The sequence below is a fragment of the Protopterus annectens genome, chromosome 2.part2, assembly GCF_019279795.1.
Source record: "Protopterus annectens isolate FY-2018-M chromosome 2.part2, PAN1.0, whole genome shotgun sequence".
Classification (NCBI taxonomy): domain Eukaryota; kingdom Metazoa; phylum Chordata; order Ceratodontiformes; family Protopteridae; genus Protopterus; species Protopterus annectens.
The window spans coordinates 540,436,463-540,453,444 of NC_056730.1; the positions used below are offsets into that span (position 1 = coordinate 540,436,463).

At 38.3% G+C, this 16,982-nt stretch overlaps 1 protein-coding gene across 4 annotated transcripts in view; it reads left to right on the forward strand.

Annotated features, from left to right (window-relative positions):
• LOC122795706 overlaps positions 1–16,982 on the forward strand; it is a 1,598,363-nt gene that overhangs the window by 1,175,743 nt on the left and 405,638 nt on the right. For all 4 annotated transcript variants that reach the window (XM_044064005.1, XM_044064007.1, XM_044064006.1 and 1 more), the window contains exons 5-6: positions 6,962–7,099; positions 7,896–7,973. In XM_044064005.1, the coding sequence (XP_043919940.1) occupies positions 6,962–7,099; positions 7,896–7,973 (216 nt within the window). The remainder of the gene's footprint in view (positions 1–6,961; positions 7,100–7,895; positions 7,974–16,982) is intronic.

The following is a 16,982-nucleotide window of genomic DNA, read 5'->3' on the forward strand; positions in this document are numbered from 1 at the left end:
CTTCCCCAACAAAACTCCCAGCTCCACCCCCATTTAAATCTCTCTACCCCATACCAAAGATGTCTGTAGGCAAATTGGTTTATTCCTGACCCTCATTGATCGCCATAATGGTCACATCAAAGAATAAGTCTGTCTCTGTACATTTCTTGTTACAGCTTAATTTTCTTTCAGATGAAAACATTTTATTCTATTTTATTTTATTTTATTTTACATTGTCATCCAGGCTTGAGTAGCTGGGAACACTGCAGGTTTTCTATGGTTGCTTAGGAAAACTTGGAATGTGCTCTTTTAAAATACAAATTCACATTTTAACTGTGATTTTTGCAGTTTTTGAGTTCACCTAGTAAGGGTCACTGGGTATAAATCTGTTAATTTCCTGCAAGCAGTATTCCCCTCCAGCTGATTATAATCAAGAAAACAAAGGCAGCTTGTTTAGTTTCAAAGAAAAGGCTGCCGTTTCTTCACATCTGTATAGTCCTTTCTTGGCATAGACATAACTCTTCTTGCTTCTTAAAGTCTGTAGTCATTTTAGGTTGTTCCCTAGGCCACAGTCCTAAATTAAGTCAAAGAACAGCTCTGAAGCACATCTGTTATGGAACTTTAATTTGACTTATTGCATTAAAAAGTGCATGGTGCTTTGAGATCAGATTTTAAGTTTTGGCAGAAGGTTAAAAGGGCTGGAACACGCAGCTTGTCAGTGCAACAAGCCACCATTGAGTAATGTTGATTTTTAAAGTATTTTAAGAACTCTGTTTGCTTACTAAAATAATACTGTTTTCCAAGTGAAAATTATATAAGCTTCTTTTCCAGGCTTTATATTAACAATTATCTGGGAAAATACAGCAGTTAACTATATGTGGCTAGACTTTATGTTGAAATACTGTTTGATGTATAATTATGGTCTAGATAAAACAGAGAGGCTGCTACAAGACAAGTGAAAATAAAGAAATTATTTGTATATTTAAAAATAAATAAACTGTGTTTCAGATGATGTAAAGAGCTTACAGAAAACATATTAGAAGCAATAGCGAATAAGAAGTAAAGAAGGTGAACAAAAGACAAAAGAATGACCAACTGCCTTCCTGGGGTAAACATAAAATTGGAAATATAGATTGTTTTTAAAAGAAATCTAGAAATTCAAAGGATCCGATGGAGGGACAGATATGTTAAGCGAAGAATTTGAGAATGACACCTCCTCAGGTGTAAGACTTGCCACTGAAAGCTAAGAATGTTCCTGTTGTTGTCCAAGGGAGAAGGAAGTTTAGCAGAACAGTACAAACCACTCCATAAATGAATAAAAGAATGCATTTACTGCCATCTGTTATAAAAGTGTTTGCTGCTGTGCTTTCACATAAAAAGTAAAGAATAGTGTTCATTTTCTTTTAATTTTAAGAGGGACAAGGATATGAACACAAAAAGTGAAATGAGCAGAATGGTACCTCTTGGAGTACTTTATAATTGCAGCAGGTGATAGGCCATTTCTGGGGTTAGTCTGAAAGATTCTTACAGAAAAAATATGTATTTAACATGTACAAAACAGGCAATAGGGAACAACATAATGACACAGGATACTGAAGGTTATTTAAGGTGTAGAGGTAGACATTCTTCCATAATATTTCTCAGGGGTAAAAGGGTGTGGAATTAGACAGGTGTGGTGTGATAGCAGGGTGTATGAAAGTGTGTTGTAGCAGATATTAAGATCAGTGAGAGTAACATTGCAAGAATTATATGAATAGACAGACTGTCTGTAACTCTGCTCCAAAAAATTTAACAAATAAATGACTTATCAGAATGTGTTTATAAGGACTTTGTACTTCTATGAGATCTGTGTTATTTTTGAGTAGAGTAGCACGCTCACACACAGAAGGTAACTCAAGTGAGACAAACCTGGAGAAACAAGAGATGTGAGCTGCTGTTAACTGCTGTTCCATTTCACCAGGGTTTTGTGTTTCCTCTGACATGAGACAAACCTGGAGAACCAAGAGATGTGAGCTGCTGTTAACTGCTGTTCCATTTCACCAGGGTTTTGTGTTTCCTCTGACAACCAGGGATATGCTGAGAGTCTAATACAGGTGCTCACCTTCTAATAGCTCGTAATATACCTGATTACCGTTACTTGTTCCAAAAGCAAGTGCTCTGAATCTCCCTTTCTATATAGCTCCCTAATTCCTGATTCTATTAACTACAGAGCCCTACCAGATCTTAAACCCTAACTCTACAACTCCCACTGAAATCCCAGCATGACCCTTCAGTCCTTTACCTTAACTCTCCACTCCTCCTCTCTAACCTTAAAGTTCCAATCACTTCATAAACCCAAAACTCCAACCCTCTTGCCTAAAAACTAAATTCTTCAACTCTAAAATTCCCTTCTGGCTCTCTAAACCTAAAACTCCAACCCCCCTTCCTAAAATTACATTTCCTGATTATTCCCTAACCCTGAAAATCTTTTCCTACTCCCTTTCTGCTCCTAAAACCTAAAATTTCAAACCCCCCTTCCTAAACTTAAATTCTCTCATTACCCCCTAATCCTAAAACTCCCTTCCTGCTCCCTAACTCTAAATCTCCCCTCTCATCTCATTCTCTAATCCTAAACCTTCCTCCCATGCCCTAATCTAAAACTCCTTTCCTTCTCCCGCCCTACAGGTACTTGCCTTAACTCATGTTCAATTCAAACTCAAACAATGCTCCCCCCAACAGCTGCTTGCCTGAACTCCTTTTCAAGTTCAAACACGAATAGCAGCTGAGTTGAGCTATAAGGCAATTGAGTCCCTGGCTTTGAGGGAGTGGGTTTTCAGTGCTTAGGATTACAGCATCTGGAGTGAGTCCGTATGTTAACAGGCAAATTGGTAATCCTAAATTGTCTGAAGTGTATGCAGTGTGCTTTTAAGTCCAAGCACAAGTGTGTGTGTGTGTGTGTGTGTGTGTGTGTGTGTGTGTGTGTGTGTGTGTGTGTGTGTGTGTGTGATGTATGTATGTATGTCTTCTGATGGACTTGAATCCTGTCCAGGAATGGTGTTCAGACTTAAGTGTGTTACTTGCAAAGATAGGCTGCAGCGTATTCTTGACTGGTACTAGAAATGAATGAATAAGTAACCCATCATGAGTGTGACTGTTTCAGTTAGCGTCCATACTTAAATTTAAAAATGATAGCTGCTTTGAAACTCTGCAGCTGATCACATGGCCCTGCCACATGGATAGAGAGAAGAGCCACATTGCACTAAGAGAAAAGTCTAAAGCAGGGGAACAAGTTTCTGTAAATAAGGTGGACTTGCCAGGTTTGGAAAACGCAGTTAGCTCTCTAACAAATGTATTGCTAGAATTACTTGGGCATAGCAAAACCCTCTGTAAACCCAACAAACAGTACAAGCAGAAGTTGAGTGCATTGATAGAAGAACTGAAGCAACAAGCTGTATTGCATTAAAAAAAGTCCAAGATCACAGCTCATTTTGCGCAAATAAGTGGAACAGAAAACTGAAGCTAAAATCTGTGATCTAAAATGAGATCATGGTGGAACAACCTAACTTTATTGTTCTGGAAAGGAGCAAAGAAGAAACAGATCCACCTAAGTCTGATATCCTGGAGATTCAAAACGTACTGCAAAGAATAGAGACAGATGGAGTAAAATGACTAAAGTTAATCTTACCTGGTACCCACTGTGTGCTTTCTGTCAGGTAAACATTTTTCTCTAGGGCCAAAGAGATGGGAGGTACTTGCAAAATCATGGGCTGTCCTGTTCAGATGTCTCCTAATTATATCACAGCCTTTTCTGAGAAGCACATGTTCTTTGTCCCAGAGTTAAGAGAATTTAAAGATCTGTCGGGCACCAGATTTCCCTGAAATTTCCTTCAGCCTTGCATTTTTCTTGTAGACACACACACACACACACACACACACACACACACACACACACACACACACACACACACACACACACTTGTTATCTATGCAGCCTGATGATGCTGGGAAGCATTTAGCTGCTTGTACACCATAGGGTAAGTAAAGGTAAGGTTGCTTGTGCTGCTGTGGCCACAGCTCATCACCCAGTTTATCTCTATATTCAAGGTAGAGTCTACCAAGGGCTAAGTAAGAGCTGTTCCCCAATTCTTGTGGTCCCAACTGATTTGTGATATTCACTGATCCTGTACACGTGGATGAGGATGAAGGCAGCATGGGGTTTACAATCCCAGATCCCTTTTTTGTTGGGATTGTGAAATTGGAGAAGAATAAGGCCAAAAACCACTTACTGAAGACGTTTCCAAGATTACAAACTAGAGGACCCTACCCTCCATGCTTTGTTGTTTAATATTAGATTTCTACTGCTTTTTGTTTTAGCTGGCTGGGGTGGGGCCGCGGTTTTATCCTCCCTGAACACTGCTAATCACAAGAGGGAATGGGAGGTTATGCTTGTTTCTTATCTGGTTTATACATTTTGAAATATACTGTTTACAGTGCAAATGTCTCAGTCCACCGGCCCTCTAACTTGCTGTTGCAAACTGTATTCAAAATAAAAGCTTATTCTAATGTTTTGTTATAGCAAAAGGGACAATTTTTTTGCTGCCACTGGCTGATTTTTAAAGAGTAGTATAAGTAGTAGTTTAAGTGTCACTGCAGAAAGTTGAAGCATATCATAGCAGACCAGTTGAGACAGTAGATTCCAGATGACTAATCAAATGGCAACAGTATCTGTCTTCCTTAGACATTGTTCCTCCCTACTGTGCTATTAGATATTACTCTCTATACTTTGCAGTCTTCTACTGCATTTATGGAATGCTAAAGTAGGTTTTACTGCTTAGACTTATATTTTTATCTATGTACTGGCATCTCCATGTACAGGAGATACTGCATTTCTATAAACATTGCGTATGTAATCCTCTGGATTGTACATCTAGATGTAGTTCCTTACATAATCCTGTGGATTATGCATCTAGATGTAATCCTTTATGTAATCCTCTGGATTATATATCTAGATGTAATCCCTTTTCCCCTGTGGGAGATATGGCACTGTTTCTTCTTTTTTTTCTTTCTTGTTTCTACATCAGTAGCTAGTAGTTAAGTTTCTGCCCCTTTCTACAATGTTTTGCAGATCGGCAAAAATTACTTGTGTGCCTACCATTGCATAGTTTAGAATTATTAAATAAGTTTGGTAAAAGTTCCTCTTACTCTTGTGTATATGTTTCAGTTTCTTCCCATAGTATGTGTACTGGAATCTCTTTCTCATTTGCCTCCTGGGTTGGATAATTTTTCCAGGGATGTTCATAAATATTAGTCAGAACCATAGAGCTGAAGCTTCAGATGCATATGTGATCAACACAAACACACACACAGGTTACTAGAAAGTCAGTTCCATTAACTAGGGCTTTTTCTTTGAAAGTGATTAGTTAGACCATGAGGGGTTTGAATGTTAAAATTTACCGGATCATTCCGTCGATGCACACCTGACTCAGGCCATTAACTTATGCATTCTTTAATGTGTTGTATGTTCAGTAATACAGTGTCTAAGTTGGGAAGATGTCTCACACTCTCTGTAAGGCAGATCACAGATAAAATTCCTTTCAGAAATGCATGTAAAACCACTTCTTCTTCTTTAACTGGGACTACATGTGGAAGCTCAGCATCCCATGGTTTTCTTATTGTTGTAAAACATAGTATTACATATCAGGCTGTGTACATCTGAAGTTATTTTTTCTTACTGAAATAGTACAGTTCATATTGTATATGAATGATAAAATTATTGCTATAGTTTCTCACTTGACATGTCTTTAATGATTATATTCATTTTAAAGGCTGTCTGTTTGTAGTCTGTTTCTGTTATTGTGACTTTTCAGTCACCATGCTGTGTTGTTTTATATTGTGATGGTATGACACTGCATATGACGTTGTACTTATGAGTGTAGTCTGTCTCCCAGCTGTTTGTTCTAAAGTTAGCGCAGAGGTTTAAAGCTCTGAAATATGAATCCCCTGCTTCCTGTAACCCACTGTCCAGGGTTTGATTCCTTCCAGTTTCATTTGCCTGCTGTGACTCTTGAGCATGTCACTTAGCTTGTCAGTATTTCTGCAGTTGCCCTTGAGAAAGGACATTGGTGTCCAGTGGGCTTATACGGGTAACTAATATATAAAGTAATCGTATATTGGAGTGACCTACATATGTTACATATCACTGGTTTACTGAGCATGGACACTGATTGCATCTCTTAGTTATGAGTTTAACTGTATTCATTAAATTGTTTTGATAATATACATCTCTTGTGTAGAGCTTTACTCTGTAGGCTTTCACTGAAAATGGGATGTGATCAGTAGTCTTCGCTTGATCAGCAAATGCAAATATATAAAAATAACGTATAAAACAAAGAAAAAAGTATCTCTTGCAATTTTTTCAGCTTTTAGATGTTCTTCATTCCACATTGCTGCAGTCCTAACTATTGGGGTAGTCCGGTCCGATGCAGAAGCAATTTGAAAGTTTCTGAAGTCAGAGTTTCAGACCGAATCAAAGTTGGGCTAAGTACCCGTTAGGGAATATTTTGGTTTTTCTTGCCTCAGTATTTAACCGGATGTCAGAAAAGTGAATAACTGTATTTCTTGTGGGAAACAGATACCTCATAGGGATTACCATACTTTGTGTATACCTTGTTTAGGGCCTGAGCACGACGTTGTTGGATGTTGTGCTAGATTTAACAAACGCACTATTAAGAGAAGGTTAGACTGTGCCAGGTTAGTATTTGGGAAGGTTGTAATTATAAAATGGAGGAACCGACAGTCCCAGACGTCGGTTCTTTGGAAGGCTCTTCAGCTTTTAGTTTGTAGACACAGTTCTACCAGCTAACAGGAACTGATTGGCACCCAGTTTTATTACTTTGAATAAATGTGGATGGTGCTTCACATTTTGTTTAGCAACTGTGCTTTAAAGATTTTATAGAGGACAATCTGTTATCCTTTTTATAGTATTGCCTTGTTTGCTTTTCAGGAAGCACATGTTTTCTTACCAGCCCGAAGGATTGATGATGTCACTGTTGATGCCATTCACAAAGTAATTTCTAACATCCCACCAACTACCAAGCGCTTTGGGAGATCTGCTAGTGTGATTGGTTCTGAAGACACTGTGGTAAGAAAGTCTGATATGAAAAATAGTCCAGTTTCTCTGAAAATACGAGGATACAAAGCCTGTTGTACACTAAAGATATGCTGTACTATAGATTTCAATCCCTTTAATAAAAGATCACTTCCAGCTTAGTATGTCAACTTGAGAAACTATATGACATATTTTTTTAAGGTAACAAAGCAGTTATAAATGTAAATGAGTAGTAATGTATTTCAGCATGCCACACTGGGCATACAGGCTAATGAGCATGAAAACAGTAGAAGTCATTGTCAATAAAATATTGCTTGTGTTGATTTATTAGTAAGATTGGGATTAGCCACAAAATAGTTGGTTAGATTACAGAATCCAAAACCTGAAGTTTGGCTAGATCTGATTTTTGAGTTCTTTATGTGTATTTTTTGGGAGAAAACTAATGCAAAACTAAGTGAAAGAAGGCTCAGTTTGATACAGATAAAATACAGTACATACCAAGACCTAGTTCAGTTTGGAGGAGAAATCTGTAGCTATCTTGGAAATTATGTGCAGTGTCTTGAGTGAGTTTAGGGAAAAGGCTAGGTAAATGTCCTAGCATAGGATTATAGACAACCTATAATAGCCTGCTGCATTCTGCTTCTCATTCTCCCAGTTGTCAAAGCCAGTTTTGTTTTTGATAAAGAAATGGTTGTGCAGTTGTGTGTCTCAGTTAAAATGTATTACACTCACAACACAGAGACTGCATATTGTGCTTGGCTGTCTGTATTTCTGTTTATCTAATATTTCATGTATTTTCATCTTCTTTTGTCTGTTTTCTTTTACAAAGGGTGCAAAGTATATGAAGACAAACGCTGCTGTGGAGATGAGAAGGTTAAACAGGGAACGATTCTGGGCTCTGGCTGAGGTAAGTAACACTTCTAGGTTTCACACAGCCACAGAAGTCTCATATCGTTATATTTAACCAATGTAGTCAGCTCACACATTTGTTTTGCATAATAACACCCACTTCAAAAATGTTCTAGGTTCTTTCTTTTCAGAAACATTGGAAACTTGGGATCAGTGAGTCAAATGGTACACATGTTTTAGTGCTACCTTGACTAATCAGGAGATGACCGTGGAAGAGAAGAACAAACAACATGAGGGCTTCTCGTTTTAACCTGCAGAGTGTTGGAGAATGTCCAGCATGTGCTGTGAAAGACGTATCTAGGAGTGTTGCAGTGACTGCAATATTACAGCATAGCAGGAAGGATGCCAGTGTGTATTCATTCTTTAATGTGATCCAAGAAAACAAATGCAGACAGTGACAAATAGTCAATCCCACAGACTGTACAGTATAAACCAGATTTTCTTGGAAAGAGAGAAGATGCCTTTTAGTGTTCTAGACTGTTAAGTTAGGCTGCCTGTTTGGGCAAGCCTTTGCATCACTAGTATAGGCATGCTTATCATTGTCCTGTTTCCTCTTTGTTAGAGTCAGGATATTAACTCTGTTCCAGTTAAATGGGGCCTTAGAGAGGGCATTTATGACCTGCTCTTCAGAGATACAAGGTAGGGTACATGTGGTAGAGATGTCATGGAGTACATGTGGCAGAGAAAGGTGAACAAATTTTTCACAGAACCTCTCAGCCAACAGGTTAGCTATGTCCCACAGGCTCAGTATATGTGGTATCATTAACTACCAGTTCAGCACAAATTTGGGCCTTTCCTTTTAGGTTATGGATGTAATTAAAGAATGCCTTATGGTTATCCTTAGTTGAGGAAGCTAATTTGGATTTGTAGTTTGCTTTGGAGGACTTCAAAAGAAGTCTTATTTGCTTGTTTAAGCTGAGGATGGAGTGTTTCCAGTTTAGGGCTCGTTCCCTGTTACTGTTAGACAGCAATTTCTTCCTCTTATTATAAAGCATGTTAATGGCAGTTGTCCACTAGGCAGATTTGCTCTTCCTTGAGGAGCTTGTTTTGGTCCTATCAGGTACAGGACATTAGTAGCTCTGTCCTTCTAAGGTATACTAAAAAATCTCACAGCAAGTCTAATAATTTTTATGTGCATGTTTTTATTGGGGGGCTGGGTAAAGGCAGGGCTGGTGGCTTATTCTGTTGTGCCAAAAAAGGAATGATGTAATATGGCTGCATGAGGTTCCCTTTAAATCATTGAATGTTCAGAACATCGACGTTCTGATCATCGAGACCAGAACATCAATGTTCAGAGCATTGAAGGTTTAAAGTGGAAGTACCAGGTAAGTGAGATTGTGGAATGTTGGGTGTGTATGCAGTGCAGCAAGGTGCCCTGCATGTTGTGTGTGTGTGCCATGTGAGTGTTGGCATTGCAGGTAGGGTATGGGAAATCTCCCGTTTAGTGCTACCGCATATAGCGGTAAATGGGAGATTTCCCTTACCCCACTGTAGTGCGATCTCGGAGTTGGAATATTAAAGTAGGGGGTCTGTGGGGGGCACATAGAGTTTGTGATTTTTTTTTTATGGTTCATTTTGAACTTTCGATGTTCTAAACATCGATGTTCTGGTCTCGATGATCAGAACGTTGATGTTCTGAACATTAAGTGATTCAAAGTGAATCCGGCTGCATGGCATTCTGACACCATCTTTCTTGCTGCATTTTACTACACAAAGGGCAGCTTCATCACAAAAGTCTTCTGAATACTAGAGAACAGTGTTGTAATACCCTAAATCTTTTAACTTCTGTTGACTGTGTGCCCAGGGTTGTTGATCAGGGAGTGCAGGTGAATGTCATTTTACTGCTTAGGACAAGCCTTGAATAGGGTACTTGATGAAGTGCTCATATGGAAGTTTTAAACATAAGGTTGCAGCCAGATATGCAAATTGAAGACCACATCTACATGAACAAAAGTCACACTGATAGTTGGAGTCTATTTTCTATGGCTAGAGAGATTTTAATAGTTGTTTTTATAATTGTAATTCTAAAATGTATGTTATCTAATTACTTGTTCAATATAAAATCACACTTTTGTAAAATTGCTATAATAATATCATTATTGTGAAGCAGAGCAGATGTGATTTTAAAGTTGCTGCAAAGCAGTTTTGTAGCTGCTGTTCCATTTTTGATATATTTGTTTAATTATGAATTATATGCACATTTTCATATTTCATGGACAAATGCATTTACATATCCCTAAGTGTAAACATGCATATTTCCTGGACAGATAAATGTAAATATCTATCAAGCGATGCTAGTTAGACACCAACTATCAGTAGAAAGTTTTTCCAGCACTGACTGCGCTTTTATTTGATACCATAAATTATCATATAATTACCTCCTGATTCAAGTTACTAACAGAATTATTACATGTGGCATATATTCATAATATTTCTGGAAAATGGCTCACATTTTCTTTGGTACTAAGTACCCAATTTGTCTGAGGAGTCATTCCTGACCTCTACTGGATATGTGAAATGCTGTCTCACAATGCATCCAGATCAACAATACCCGAGATGTTTACAGAAATATGATATTTATGCATACAGATGTACATCACTAAAGAAGTAGAAATATCTGCAGATTGGTGGTAGGCAGACAGCATGTATCAGCAACAAATTTTGTAACATTATGTAAGCATCCTTTGAATATCACAAAGAACCATGTATGCACTTTCTGGGTCAAATAATTAGTATAAATATTAATATGGCACAAATAAATATCACTTTCTTGCATACTGACCACTATGCTTGGTCAGCAGACATTCCCGAGCTGTACACTGAAATGTCCTGTGAAATGTTGCGGTGTGGACAGTGCCTTACATATTTGCATGAAATGTGGGCATATACATAAATATATTCATTGCTGAATGGGTATAAATATCTACATAGCAGTGCTATTTATACTGCAGGTAGCAGCGAGCAACTCCCCAGCATTATGTAAGTGTTCATGTAGTACCATGAAGTATGATCTAAATTCCTTGTAGGGCAAACTACTAATCAAAGTATTAGTACTGCATATATTCATAATTTTGAATGAAAATAAATCACTGTATCTCTCTTAATGACCACATTCTTTTTTCTCAAGGCATTTCTGAACTTTTATGCCTGCTACACCTATGAAATGTTTTTACACAATGCTTCCAAGTGGATACTGCCTAAGATCTTAACAAAGAAGACATTCATAAAGATCAATAAACTTGACATTCAGAGTCGCATCACTGGTATGAGTACAGCACTGCAGTGCATATTATAATGGTTTCTAACAGCACTACAACTTGTCAAAAAAGTCCAAAATAAACTCCTCCTCAAAAATGTGCTGAGTTCCTAATGCATGCATACAACAGTGATATGAATGAATCCCACGAAAAGCAGACCATACCCAACTGCATATTTCAATTTGCTTCTGTCAGATGGACACACTGTAAGTCACTGCAACCCCTGTCACTGTCAGGCACACACACTGCAGACATTGAAAACCCATTACTGTCAGACACCTATACTTCAGTCCAATGCAAGCAAATGAACACATAAATAACAGCTACAGTATGCTTCTAGAGAACAATGTTGTACTATCCTAAATCTATATTTTACCTTGTTATTACGTATGTAGAGTGCAACCCTTTACAACCTTCTGTGTGTGTGTGTATATATATATATATATATATATATATATATATATATATATATATATGTGTGTGTGTGTGTGTGTGTGTGCCCACTAATTACAGCAAAATTACAAAATTACTTTGTACATGTCAGATGTCTGGTTGTGATCTAACGAATGAATAAATATGTAAACAATGCTTACATTCATATATTTCATTTTTTTTGCTTTCAGACACATTTGCAGCAACTCATTGCACATGTGCATGTGACTGTGTGTGTGTGTGTGTGTGTGTGTGTGTGTGTGTGTGTGTGTGTGTGTGTGTGTGTGGGTTGGGGTGTATTATATACTGTATATAGATAGATATAGATTTATATGTAGACAGGTGTAGATATAACTATAGGTAAAGATATACTCACACATGTAGAGCAGAACACAAACACACACACACACACACACACACACACACACACACACACACACACACACACACACACACACACACACACACACACACACACACACACACACACACACACACAACTATTTTTTTTAAAAATATACCTGCAGTCTTTCAGGACACACCACTTTTTGACAAGCTTAGATGGCTATAAAAAATATTAAAGTAAGAAATCAGAAACACAGAGGTAATTAAACATATCATTTTTAAAAAAGTAAACCAGTGATATAATATGAAGAAACCAAAACCTATGCACATGCTTGCACACATATACACATACACACACACATGCACAGACACACACACACACACACACACACACACACACACACACACACACACACACACACACACACACAAACACGTAATTACCTATTTAAAAAAATTGTACTTCTACCATGAAGGGCAATGGAGCACCTGTATCTTGAATTTTAAGAAAAAATAAGTTTAATGTCAAACTTTGTCATAATATATAACAAAATAAACAACCACTTTTATAGGAAAATGCATATTCCTTTCTACCTAAAGTCACCACAACAGTATGCATATGTATGTGATAGTTTTTTTTTTTTCATATTTGTTAGTTTGAAAACATCAGATAGCCATACTTTTTCTTTATGAAAATGTTAATCAGTTTCTGATGGCCATTCGGACCTAAATTTGAAACTACATTTGAATGTAAATGTTTGTATTTCTTCAGTATAATATAACATTTTCAGGAAAAGACTGGTGGATATTGAACTTAACACAATCCATTTTTGAGAGCAAACACTGCTAAAAGAAAAGATACAACAGCATCTGAAATGTGTGGATGTCACTAACAAAATGATAGAAATATCAGATTTGTTAGATGTGTTTGTGGTTATAATTTCTTAACACACTAATGAGTCTGTTCACATACAACCTGGAAAAAACAAACATTTATTACGAACCAAATGGCTAATGATAGGCTGCCCAAAACTCTAGTGATGTTATCTAGGAGTATTGCTCCATATGTCTAAAAGTATTTGAAATGTTGTGGTAGACATCTCAGAATAGTATGATATAATGCAGACATAAAACATACACTTAGATGCTGATTTGAGATAAAATTGTATACTCACATTTATCTACCTGAAATGTTTGAGACTGCATGACATAATTTTTGAGGGGGCCTCAAACATAAATCTAGTCACCCGGAAAATCTTTTCCCTGGAAAATATGTACGAATTTTTTGATCTGATGCAGTGACAAATTAGCAAATATATATTTCTGACAGTAACTTCACTTGCAGTGTGATAACACATTCCCTTATTGGAAAACAAGGATAATACAGAATTTAAGACTCTGTATATTTATAATTTTATAGGATATGCAAATGTATTTACATTTGTAAACAAATAAAATATGCATATTTGTTTTGAATGAATATACAGGCATTTGCAGCAAATGTATTGTGAAATTATAGTAATATAGTAACACTTATTGTGACACCCCATCCCTGTGTAAAAATGGCAAAAAAGGGGAATGATGGAGATGACTAGCAAAGTCCAATCAAAGTATGCATTGTGTTGTCTCTTTGCTGGTACATTATGATACAGAGTAGTTTCAGTCATTTTTGTTGACAGACTGACAGCCAAATATGCCCATTCTGATAAGTATACCTTGTTTAACTGTGAAGAGTTGGCATAAAATATCCACACATAAAATATCTGATAGTAGTTTAATCATACACGTTCAATCCCCATCATACCAGCAATGACACTATGCCTGCCAAATATGACTACAGACTGCCTCTAGCACTGTGTATCAGATGACTGACTGTGAAAACAAAATAACAGCTACTGTAATATATTTAATCTTGTTTCACACAGACATACACTAGCCCTTGAAAACTGAAATAAACAATCCAGACAGACGTGTTAATCATAGTGTGAGACAAGATCAATAAAAAATTGAAGGAGATTTATGTAAAGATACTGAGCCTAGTTGGAAACCATTTTATATGTACATAAGATGTGATAGGAGTAAAGAGATACAAATTGATAAACTTTCTGTAGAGTCTAAAATGTAATCCCTGACACAGATTATAGATATACTTCCAAATTCTTATGCAAAGCAGTTTGGCTTCACAAAGTGGGTGACACTTTATCCTAGTAACATCCAGGTAACCTCAGATACTGAAATGAAATTAGATTATATTGAAAAAGAACTATGTACACAAAATGGACCCAAGTAAAGCACAGTGAGGTGCAACTAACCATAGGCAAAACTGCTATACAACTGGTAGCATGTTACAGACCACCCTCCCAATCTCAGGAACCCCACTCAGCCTTCCTGAAGACATTGGAGGATATGAATGTATCACAAAATACCATCATACTGGGAGACTTCCAACTACCCAAATATAGATTGGGTACATTATTCTAGCCCTAACACCCTAGCCCAAAGGTTCCTGGAATTCATAAATTCAAATGCACTGGAACAACTAGTCACCTCTCCCACTAGGGGAGATAATATACTAGACCTGATCATCACAAGCATGGGGACAAAATGCTCCACACTGGAGGTATACCCCTCACTAGTGAGATCTGACCACAAACTAATCACCCTGGATATACATATCCCACCTCCACCCCCAGCACAAAAGACCACAGTGAAAAACTTCTCAAAAGCAGACTTCACTCTTCTTAAGACTGAGATGGTATCCTTTAAGCCCACTGGGCCAGTGGATACCACATCCCACAATGCTGAATCCCTAACAAATGCTTTCTATGGACATCTCCAAGAATGCATGGATCATGCAATCCCAAATAAATCCAAGTCCCTCTCCACCAAAGGCAAGCGTCCTGTCTGGTGGACCTCAGCCATTAACAAATTGTATAACAAAAGAAGGAAGCTACTGCACGACAGAGCAAAATCCCATAAAGGGAAGACATCTCTGATCAACACTAGCAGAAAACTACATTCTCTTATAAAAACATCCAAGGCCAACTTTGAGAGAAAAATCGCTAAAGACACTAAAGATAACCACAAAGCCTTCTTCAGCTATGTTAGAAACCTGGGCGGAAACCCTCAGATATGCTCAGAGTTAATTCACAATAACAAAAAAATATACTGAACCCACAGATATTGCCAACATTCTGGCTGACAGGTGCAGTGCAAATTTCTCCCCTCCCTCACCCCCAAAAGAAGACATACTTATCCCAGCTGAATGTAATCTCCCTGTCATCTCAGATGTTCAAGTGAGAGCCGCCCTCAACAAAGCTAAAAACACAGCATCAATGGGACCTGACGGTATCCTGAGTTGCGTGCTACGTGAACTCCAAGAGGAGCTAAACCCACACATAAAAATGCTATTTAACCTTAGCCTTACTACAGGATATGTACCTGAACACTGGCGTACAGCAACAGTGGTCCCACTCCACAAAGGAGGTACCTCTACAGACCCTGGGAACTACCGCCCCATAAGTTTAAATAGCCTGGTCTGCAAAGCTATGGAAAGAATCATTATGGAACTCATAAACAGAGACATTGGGGACCTACAGATACTTGACCCCACCCAGTTCGGCTTTGTGAAGGGCAGATCCTGCCTTTTGAACTTGGTTGACTTTTTCGAAACAGTCACTAGAGCCATTGATGAGGGCAAAGCAGTCCATACAGCCTACCTGGACTTGGCTAAGGCCTTCAACACAATACCCCACTCAGGCATCATAGATAAGCTCAACAGCATAAAAGTAAACCCTTATGTCACTAGATGATTTGCAAACTGGCTAAAGGACAGAACCCATAAAGTTGAAATTGCTGGAGCTATGTCAGACTCAAAGCCAGTCACAAGTGGTGTCCCACAGGGATCTGTCCTGGGACCCCTCTTGTTCGGCATGTATTTCTCAGATGTTAAAGCAAACATGGGAGGGTTATGGCTGACAAAGTTCGCAGATGACTGCAAACTAGGCACCATAGTCGATACACCAGTGGACACATACATCCTACAAAAAGGCCTCACAGAAACAGACAACTGGTGCCGGAGTCATGGCCTTAAACTAAATGCCAAAAAATGTATAGTCATCCCCTTTGGGAAAAACAAAGTACCCACAAATTATCACATAGACAGCAACCCACTGAGTACGGAAAAAGTAATCAGAGACCTAGGGACCCAAGTCGACAGCGACCTCTCATTTGACACCCACGTTGCCAAAGTGGTTAGAAAAACTTTCTACCTTGCACACCTTATCATGAAGGGATTCACATCCAGATCCAAGGATGTCATTGTACCCCTATACTCCTCCCTCATCAGACCCATGATTGAGTATAATGCCCCATTTGGTATGTACCTCACCCGGCATTTGCAACAGCTGGAGAGACCACAAAAGTACCTCACCAAGAGGATCAAGGGTCTCCAACATATGTCTTATTCTGCCAGACTAAAGAAACTCCAACTCTATTCAGTAGCATACCGCCTGCTCAGAGGTGATCTCTGCCTGACGTACAAGGACATGTCCAATCAGGAACTGATGGAAATGCTCCACCTCAAAAAATCCAAATCCATCAGAACCACGAGAGCTAAAGACTTAAACCTTGGTACAAGTATGAATAGGACATGCTGGAGGGATAGATTCATAACCCAGAGGCTTCCCATGCTCTGGAACTGGATCCCAGTTCATGTTAGGCAAAGCCCCTCACTGACTCTCTTCAATCTTGATGAGTGGATGGAAGATCGTAAGTTTACCCCAGGGGTCACATCTGTGTCACTACTAGACAGGGACACAGTAAACTAATTCTAGTATATAAGGGGACCTTCACTGTGTCACTACTAGACAGAGGCACAGTATTCTAAGTCTATTCTGTGCATTTTTGTACCATTTCATGGGGTGGCGAAAGTCACATCACTGTGGCTAGGCTTACAAATGCCCCAGGGCAGA